Source organism: Eptesicus fuscus, chromosome 19, assembly GCF_027574615.1.
Source record: "Eptesicus fuscus isolate TK198812 chromosome 19, DD_ASM_mEF_20220401, whole genome shotgun sequence".
NCBI lineage: Eukaryota > Metazoa > Chordata > Mammalia > Chiroptera > Vespertilionidae > Eptesicus > Eptesicus fuscus.
Window position 1 is genome coordinate 24161253 of NC_072491.1, and position 10291 is coordinate 24171543.

The 10291-nt window shown below is 40.7% G+C and overlaps 1 protein-coding gene across 1 annotated transcript in view; it reads left to right on the top strand.

The window, feature by feature from the left end:
- Window positions 1-7442, top strand: part of SLC30A8 (solute carrier family 30 member 8) — a 28475-nt gene extending 21033 nt beyond the window's left edge. Inside the window, exons 6-8 of the mRNA XM_008143376.3 lie at window positions 211-316; window positions 5522-5656; window positions 7256-7442. Coding sequence (XP_008141598.2) covers window positions 211-316; window positions 5522-5656; window positions 7256-7401 — 387 coding nt within the window. The 3' untranslated portion in view covers window positions 7402-7442. The remainder of the gene's footprint in view (window positions 1-210; window positions 317-5521; window positions 5657-7255) is intronic.
- The last annotated feature ends 2849 nt before the right edge of the window (window positions 7443-10291 follow it).

Genomic DNA, 10291 nt, shown 5'->3' on the forward strand with positions numbered 1-10291 from the left:
AAAAAAGGTTCCCCACCCCTGGCTTAGAAGAAAGATCGAGTCTTCAGAAAGTTGCCTCTGAGTTGGATATCAAATGTCAAGTTGGATGTCAAGTGGGGGGTGAAAGGGTGATTGAGAGGGAAGGAAACAGGGAGGTTTACCCATTTTATGCATCAGACTTTCTTCAAAGGAGACACACATTCAGTTAACCAAAGCCCTTGTATTTTCCAGCCAGACTATAAAATGGCTGACTCAATCTGCACATTTGTGTTTTCTGTCCTGGTGCTGGCCAGTACTGTCACGGTCTTAAAGGACTTCTCCATCGTACTCATGGAAGGTAGGAGCGATTTTATTATTATTCCCAAGATCCATGCTTTCTCTTCCCTATGACCACAAGAGGTAGTAGCCTCAAGGCATGCTCACTATGAATATGCATCACAGAGAACATTTAAACTGATAAAGAATTTGGGGAAAAACAAATATTATGATTTTCTTTCATATGGAACAACTAGAAAGTATTGGTTTCTATTTTTCCTCCAGCAACTGTTAAATGATATGGTTCAGTGTAAAAACAATATGCACAAACACTAAAGACAGACATGGAGGAAGTTATTGTAAAAATATTAGTTTATCCCTAAATGCATGGATAAGACCCAAGAAAGACAAGTATAAACCTACTAGCTTTCCCGTTGCAGGAAAAATCCTGCAATAGGATTTCCTGCTGCACTCTACCCCGCCTCCGTTCCTCCCTTGTTCGCCTGCCTCACCTTCTCCTCCAGCCCGCCCGTGTTTCCCTTCGGCCCCGGCCCCACCTCCGCCCCACCCTTGTCCCCCGCCCCGCCTTCTCCTCCAGCCCACCCGCGTTTCCCTTCGCCCCCGGCCCTGCCTCCGCCCCGCCCTTATCCTCCCCCCCGGCTTGCTTGCTTCTTCAAAGCTTTACTCCCTTCTGCAGCTCTTGACTTCTTTGGACGCTGTCTTGATATGCAAATTAGCCGCCATCTTTGTTGGGGCAATTTGCATACTCGTCCTGATTGGTTGGTGGGCATGGCTTGGCTGGTGGGCGTGGCTTAGGTGTAGCGAAGGTGTGGTCAATTTGCATATTTGTCTATTATTAGATTAGATCCTTAGCAGCATTGTAACTATTCAGAAGGGTTTGCCTAAAACCCTTGTTAGACTAGGCCAGCAGCTCTCCAACATTAGTGGCATCAGAATTGCTTGTAGGGTTTGTTAAAACACAGATTGCTGGGTCCACCCACCCCCTTCCTGGGACATAGGTCTGGGTTGGGGCCCAAGAATCTAAAGTTCTAACAAGATGGTGCTGCTGCTGGTCTGGGGACCACACTTTGAGAACCGCTGAACTAGTCTTTTCGTAGCACTTCGAGATTCCTACAGGAGGGGGCTGGGAATGGCTCCCAGAAAATTCTACCAGAACCAGAGGTTTGCATCATATCAAACATTTGGATGATCATAAATATCTGGATATTGAATGAACTTTTCTTTCTTTGTCTTGCACATTTTGAAATAAGGGAGACGCAGTCTCAGAGGGCTGTTGCCTTCAAAGCAGCTCGCATTTTTAGTGTTCACTGCCACAGCTGCATTTAAGGTTTCTGTTCTCAGTGGGCAGTATCATTGTTGGCAGATGATAATGTTGACAATAGCGAAACCAAATGGAATCAAATGTCACTAACAAGCGAACTTCCTCGCTCTGGAGGTGACAATATTTGATTTGTCAAGTCACAAATACACCCATTTCCTTTCCTGAGGGCCAAGTGCTGAGCTGCAGCTGTTGTCGCTAGGATGGCACTTACTGACTGACTAATGGGATAAAAGGCAAATTGGTGCACAACTTGAGACGACTGTATTCCACTTTCCCTGTCTCTCAGTGTAGATCTGCTCAGGTGATTATCTTCCTTATTTATTTAAAGTAAGAACAGTTAATTATGGAAACTGCCAGATAACTCCTATCTGGCAGATGCTTAATTTCTAAACTAGGTTTTCAAATTAGAATAGCATAAAAAAATCCTTATCTTTGGTAAAATTTTAAAATAATGTGCAAAGGTAGAAAATGAATTTTAAAAGTCTCCCCCATTTTTCTACTTTGAATTCTCAGTCCCATTCATCAGGGGTAACATCTACCTATAAATTGACACACATCTTTCAAAAGATAACTATATATACATATATATGCGCATAATAAATGCATAAATGTATAATATATATAAATATTTATGTACATACACATATAATGTATACCATATACATAATATATGTAAAGTGTGTGTATGTATGTATTTTTTAAACAAATAGGATTCTGGTTTTATACTTATTTTGCTCTGCACTTGTTTTTTTCACTTGGATATCTTTCCATTTAAGTACATACATAGAAACACCCCATTTTTTTACATAGCTATAAGCTATTCCACTGTATGCATGTACTTGCTTATTGATGGCCAATGTTAATGGTATAATTAACATTCCTGTGCATATATATTTTTTAGCATTTGTACATCTTTGGAATAATTCCTAGAAATGTTATTTCTGTTTCAAAAGTTCTGTGTATTTTAAAATTTGACAGATATGGTCATTTCTGCCAAAAAGAAAACTATTGCAACATCTTTTTGGCCAATAGAATATAACAGTGCCCATTTCCTCACATGTTCCCCATCATGGGGTATTATCAAACTGCTGATTCTCTTCTTTCCTAATCTGATTGGTGGAATATTTTATCTTATTGACTTAATATGCAATTCTATAATTGAGTGATTTTTTTCATATATTTATTAATCTGGGAAATTATTTTTTTAAACACTAATTTGAGTATTTTCCAGGATGCAGTAATATTTTTGCAGGCTCTGTCAGGGGAAAAATGGTCTCTAGAATGTGATGGAGCATGGAGGTCAGTGGGAGCATAGCCTCATGCTCGTTGACATTATTTCATGGAGTAAAATAAGTAATAGTGGACTTGTGTTCCTCATAAATGTAAAGAGATAAATGAGGCAAGAGAGACAAAAAGTAATGGGATCATGACTTCATCATAAGGGTCCTAGATGAACGATAGCAGGTCTTCAAGAGCCAAATAAAACTCTGCAGTGATGACACACTGGGCATAATAGTCAACTTTGGGTTGCAATCCCTAGAGTCTAGCATTTGCATAATACCTCACACTCAGAGCATGGACTGCAGACCCTCACATCCCACTTATCTATGTGGCCTTAGCAATGCTTTTTAACTTTTCTGTCTCCCAATTTCCTCTCCTCCAGTTAAATAGGAATTGTAGCACTGATAAAACTAGCTTGTAAAGTTCTTGTAAATATTAAAATAAGATAATTATCCTATCTAATAAAGATGGAATATGCAAATTGACCACAACTCCACAACAAAGATGGTGGCACCTACAGCCAATAAGGACGGAATATGCAAATTGACGCAACAAGACGAGAGGCTGAAGGCAGCTCTGGCCTGAGTGAAGGCAGAAAGGCGGCTCCGGGCCAGAGCGAAGGCAGAAAGGCGGCTCCAGGCGGAAGTGAAGGCAGTGCTGGCAGCCAGGGGAAGGAAGGCCTATTCTTGCACGAATCTTCGTGCATTGGGCCTCTAGTTATAAATAAAGTGCTTAGCATAAACCTTGACCTACTATAGGTTCTCAACAAAGCTATGTCATTATTATTATTGCTATAATACAACAACCTCACCCATGACTGCATATACATTCTATGACTAATCTGAGGAAAAAAACCCCCACTAATTTGTTTCTGCTATCCTGAGCTTTGTGCAGCTCATTCAGTAAAATTACATATTGACCAACTCTTTTTTACCTCTGTGAAATAATATGAAATGGAATTAAACTAAACTCAAATTGTAGAGAATTTTAAATTAGCCCTAAGGAGAAAATCCCAATGAGTAAGGCTCTTAAATTCTGAAAAAGGCAGGTTAAGGATCCACCTCTCCCCACTCCCCCCCCCCCTTTTTAAGTATATGCTTCTTGACTAGCTGCTCATGACAATCTGGGAAGCTTTTAAAAAACATTTATGTGTAGGCTCCATAGCCAGAGATTCTGATATAATACTAGTAGACTGGGCTGGGGACTGGCTTTGATGTTTTCTAATATGTAGCCAAGCTTGAGAACTGCAAAGTAGAACCACTATCCAGTGGCTTATAAATAGAATTGCAATGGTTCCCAAACATAGCTTTGTGTTAGAATCATCAAGTGAGCTATGAAAATACTGATGTGAGGTCTTATCCCAAGAGAATTCGATTTAATTGATCTTGGGTGCAACCTGGTAATCAGGATTTCTAAAATCTCCTCCAATGAAACTAATGTGCATCCAAGGTTGAGAGCGGCTCTGGAGGAGTGTAGGTTTCAGAGCCTCATTCACAGAAATTTTCTTCAGGAGGACGGACATGCAGCTGAGGCATATTTATTTTTATATGGTTGGTATATATATGGTTGAAGTAGAGGCTGAAAGTGGGTCAGGCTTAGAAATCTCTTCTACAGTATTCTCTTTGGATCATCTTCCGTTGATGGGGATTTAACTATTGCACCCAATGGCTTTTCCCATTGTTGTGCTGGTTGAGTTGATTTTTAAAAAATTCTTATATCAAACTGATATCTTTTATAATTCTAACCAATCATTGGCTCCACTTGTAGCTAGCCAATGCAAGCAACCTCACACTTTCATACCATCTAGCCTTCTATATGACAATCCTTGCGATGTTTGGAAAAAGTGATCCTACTTCCTTAACCTGATCTTCTCCAGGCTAGAGACACCCCAGTTCCTTCAGGCCCAGAGAATAGCTGATGGGCTGCCTGCCAGTCCCCTCATCCTGCTGTGTGCTCCACACTGTTCCTTTAGAAACAGGGATGACAGTCAAACTATTCTACTCTGTGACCTGAATATAAACCCTCACTCATCTACCTAAATTCATAAAAGTTTTACAAACTGAATAATAAAATGGTTTTACAATATTAGGGTCACCTATTAACACAGTTCACTAAAGTGACCTGCTGGATAACTCCCATTTATGCAGCAATACAGTTTACGAAGGGCAGTTATTTTCTGATATGTTCCTCAAAGAACACTGTGAACTATATATTGTTCTAATCATCCTTATTTTATTATAAATGATGCTAAAAATCAGAGAAGTTCTAAGATTTAGGTAAATTCAAAATAGTTGTAGCCAGAATGCTAACCTGAGATTATCTGATACCAAATCCCATGTTATTTCATTTTGCTTCGCTTCCAGAGTGTATGCAAAGATCATTAGAAAAAGCACAACTGGATTAATAACACATCCACAAATGAAGGATGATCACTGTGGTTGATTACTGCATAGTAAAATCTGCAAATGTTTTTTTGTGAACTTCTGAGTGATGGTAAACCCTTAGCAATGGGGGAATCTGATTTGTAAACATTTGAGATAAGAAACCATAAATGAAGAGGGCACAAGTTGATATTTGGGTGAGGACTTTGCAGCCCCGATTGGCCATCTCGATGAGCTACATTCAGTTGAATAACAATAGCCTCTCACTCTTTCCTTCTCTCAGGTGTGCCAAAGAACCTCAACTACAATGCTGTGAAGGAGCTCATCTTAGCAGTAGATGGGGTGGTGTCTGTGCACAGCTTGCACATCTGGTCTTTAACAACGAACCAGGTGATTCTCTCGGCTCATGTTGCTGCAGGTCAGTAAGACTGGACAAAATTCAGTCCTTGTTCTGTAAAGTCAGTAATTTTCCTCCTTTTTGTAGAGCTGCCCTTAGTGGCCGATGCCTGTCTAAACAACTGTGAAGTACTTTGTATTACCAAGGGCCTTTGAAAACCATACCCCTTGTCAATGTTGTCATGGCAACAATGATACTAATGATATCCCTAGAGGCTGACTGAAGAGGGTAGAACAAAGTGGGGGGGAAATGCCACCCAAATTTAAAGTCCTTAGGTTCTGAAAATTAGACTTCACCTGGTTGGCTTGATACTCAAATAGTTAAATAATAGGGATGATTTCAACAATAAATCTTCATTGAGTATCTCCTGTGTATGAGATGCTTTGCCTATCACCGAAGACAGAAAGATGAAGCATACACAGGTTCCATCCTTAAGGTTCTTTTTTTCTTTTCTTTAAATATATTCTTATTGATTTCAGAGAGGAAGGGAGAGGGAGAGAGAGAAACATCAATGATGAGAGAGAATCATTGATTGGCTGCCTCCTGCATGCCCCACACATGGGGGATCGAGCCCACAACCTGGGCATGTGCCCTGACTGGTAATTGAACCGTGACCTCCTGGTTTCTAGGTCGATGCTCAACCACTGAGCCACGCTGGCTGGGCCTTAAGCTTCTAACAACCTAAAAAACTTGGTAGTAAAAATTAATAGTGATTTTTTTTTTTTTTAATGGGCGGTTAGATATTCTATAACCATGTGAGATAATTTTAGGAAATTGGATTTATTTTAAAAATGACTTTCTCAAGTAGGTGATTTTGTCCAGGATATGTCATAGAGCTGAGAAACTGGGTGGTGGGAGGTGTATCTCTGCCTCAGGAGACAGGCCAATAAGATACATTAGGCTGCTAGAAAGTAACTCAGGAAGTTACTTAGACGCAGCGTACAGGAACATCGGTGACAGTCATTTGAGGACTTTGCTTTTTCAGACATCCTGATCTTCGCCGAGCGGCTCAGATCTGGCTACAGGGAATTTACAGCATCCACAACACTAATATTTTATTGCAAATGGAAGAACCTAGTAATCATGTTACTGTGGAGGGAATTTTACAGCCTCCTGATACCTTTGGGGACAAGAGAAAAGATGGAGTGAGGGTTGCTGCTCTAAGAAATGTCTGTGGGGAGCTCTAAATGCTCCCTGCCTCCTGTCACTAGCCTTAATATAGGTTCTGATTAGATATAAGGGCTGCAACCCAGAGGTCCCTGGGGACTGGTGAGCAAGGCTGTATAAGAAGTAACAGTTCTGTCTTGGCTTTTTCCAGGGCTCATTTCCACTTTCATACTCAGCTCCTAGGAGTGCCAGACCCCAGAGATAATTGTGAAGAAGAGCTCCCATAGTGTCTGGGTACTTTGCTGCACTAAACCACCCTCCCCGCCCCCGCCCCCTACACACACACACACACACACCTTGTCTGTGCAGATGTAGTTGATTGTCAGAGCCAACCTGGCTCCTTCTGAGCACTAGGCCTGTGCCCCACCCCATCAAGTACTTGAAGCTGGAGATGTAGTAGTTGCCTATTTGTGTGCAATCAATGTCAGGCTCACTATGATTCCTCTTCAACAGCATCCAGCCGGGACAGCCAGGGCGTTCAGAGAGAGATTGCTAAAGCCCTCAGCAATAGCTTTCCTGTGCATTCACTCACCATTCAGATGGAATCTCCCGCCGACCAGGACCCCGGCTGCCTTTTCTGTGAAGAGCCTCAGGACTAGTTCGGTCAGACCATCAGCTTCCTGAGTTGAAAGGTCACTACGTGATGCTCTGTAGTTCCTGGAACATAAACAATAAGGAACCAAAGGAAGACGTTTGAGAAATTGATGATACAGTACAATGCACATGTTATACTTCTTTATTTAGCTCCATGCACCATGAATGAGATGCATTTAGATTCACTAACCAATACCGATTATCATCAGTAGCTCTGTTCCATTTCAGGAGTATATGTGTGGGCCATTCCTACCTGGGGCTGAAATAACAACTGTTTGTAACTATAGGCCTTAAACAGTGCATCGCCCTTCAACAGCACAGCCCAAGGATGAGTGGGTCAAGATGAACTAAGGCCGAGGTCGGCAAACTGTGGCTCATGAGCCACATGCGGCTCTTTGGCCCCTTGAGTGTGGCTCTTCCACAAAATACCACGGCGTGGGTGAGTCTATTTTGAAGAAGTGGCGTTAGAAGAAGTTTAAGTTTAAAAATTTGGCCCTCAAAAGAAATTTCAATCATTGTACTGTTGATATTTGGCTCTGTTGACTAATGAGTTTGCCGACCACGGAAATAAGGGAAGTCTGATCAGGAATTTGTGGCAAGGAAAGAGTCACAACAATTTCCCAAAACTGGAGAAGTAAAAATAGGAAGAGCCAAGTCAAGGACAAAGAGAATCTGGAGGCCCAATACTGCATAAGAACTTGACCTTCCCACCAAGTTGTAATATGATTTGAGGCAATTCTTTTGAATCCCTATCTATCAACATCACTGTTCACTAAATGGGGTAGAAATGCCCTCGCTCCATGTTGCTTACAAGTTATGTTGTACCATGTCTGAAACGATTGAATTATATTGCATTTCTCTGTATAAAAATCGTGGACAAATGCAAAATTATAAAATTTACTGCTTTTTGAGAGTTTTCATATGGTAGGACCTATTAATAAAAGAAAATGAGGAGACATAAAGAGGCAGACTACTTATTTCAAGTCACATGGAAAATAATTTAGTCAAAAAATTAATAAGGTCTTGAATAATATTTATGGAGTACTGACTGTTGTCCAACCGGGCAATTTATCACCTAGCTTCATTCTAATGATAACTTTGAGAAGTTGTAGTTAATACCATACAGATAAGGACATAGGCTCATACAGGTTAAGTACCTTAACCATGTCTTTTATTCATTCGTTCAAAAATGTCTTTTGAGGCCGGCTATGGACTGAGCATTGGTGGACCAAGCTGATATGGCCTTGGCCTTCATAGAGTTCTTTCCCTTTTGTGGGAGAGACAGGCATTGCACTAATAAATACCAGCAAGAATGTAATACAAATCGTGGCAAGTGATAACAAGAGAAAAGAGACTGGTTTAGATTGGGGGAGGTCAATGGAGAACCTCTCTGGAGAAACAGTTTCTGAGTTGAGAGCAGAACAAAAAAACAGGTGATAAGCAAATGAACAGCAGGGGGGAGCTGGTTTTTGGAGAAGCAAGATCATGACTGGAAACCCTGAAGAACGAACTTGGTGTGTTTGAGGAATGGAGGGAGGACCTGGTGGCTGGAGGGCCCTACGTGAGGGGGTGAATTTAAGGGCCTGAAACAGGAGAGATAAGCAAGTCCGTGTTGGAAAGTAGCTGAAACCTAGATCTATTTTATCCAAAATCTCATCTATACTTTATCTTTGAACACTTTTATTTTTTGGCTATTTCTTTTATTATTTTTTTTCAAATACAGTTTACATTCACTATGACTCTCTATTAGTTTTAGATGTACAGCATAGTGGTTAGCCAATCATGTACTTTACAGAGCACACCAGCCCCCCCAACCATCGATATTTTAAGCACCCATCTAGCCCCATACATAGTTATTATGATCTTTTTGACCAAATAATCTGCATTGAGAATGAGCCATTATTTCAGAATTGCATGCAAAAGATAAGACTGTGTTATTCAAAAGAATCAGATGAAAAAATTGCTAAGTTTAAAAGTGAAGAACTGACAGTATTTCTTAATGTATCCTATCCTGAGAAGCACGAAACTTGTACCATCTCTATAGAGTTTGGCTAAGAAAAGAGGACACTAAATGAATGGATATGGTTGTGGGCTGACTTGCCAAAAGACCTTTCTCCCAGGGAACCTGAGTTATGCCAGTGACAATGGGGATATAAAGGCAGACATTCACGTACACAGGGAGAACTGAATGTCCAGCTTTCAAGATTTAAATTTAAGTTGTAGTAAAGAAATGGATGGCTCACTTCAGTCTCTAGCCCAATATGTTCTCAACCAGGAAACATTTCACTGGGTTATTGGATCCTGACTCAGATGTTAGTGATATGATATTTTGATTCATATTTGGCTATTATTTGTGTGTGGCTACTTCTCTTCTCCTTGGGGAAGGGAGGCAAGGGGAAAGGCCAGATTCTCTCATTCTAAATCAGGCATCCTCAAACTATGGCCCGCGGGCCACATGCAGGTGTTTTTGCCGTTTTGTTTTTTTTTACTTCAAAATAAGATATGTGCAGTGTGCATAGGAATTTGTTCATAGTTTTTTTAAAACTATCGTCCGGCCCTCCAACGGTCTGAGGGACAGTGAACTGGCCCCCTATTTAAAAAGTTTGAGGACCCCTGTTCTAAATCCTTGACCATATAATACCATCTAACATCTACACTTTAGTCCTTACCTCCAACAAGGAGGAGGAGCTGTGTAGGAAGGATATAGTAAGTTCCATTTTGCGTATGTTATCTGAATGTGTGAATTTCCATTGAGCAGTTAGACATTTTGTCACAGACCTTAAACTAGATAACTTCTTGGGATTTTTTTTCTAGTCTGAATGTGGACATGCATATGAATATATAGAGAGGCCTTTTACAACTAATCTATATTTCCTTGTCACATTTTGGCAATAA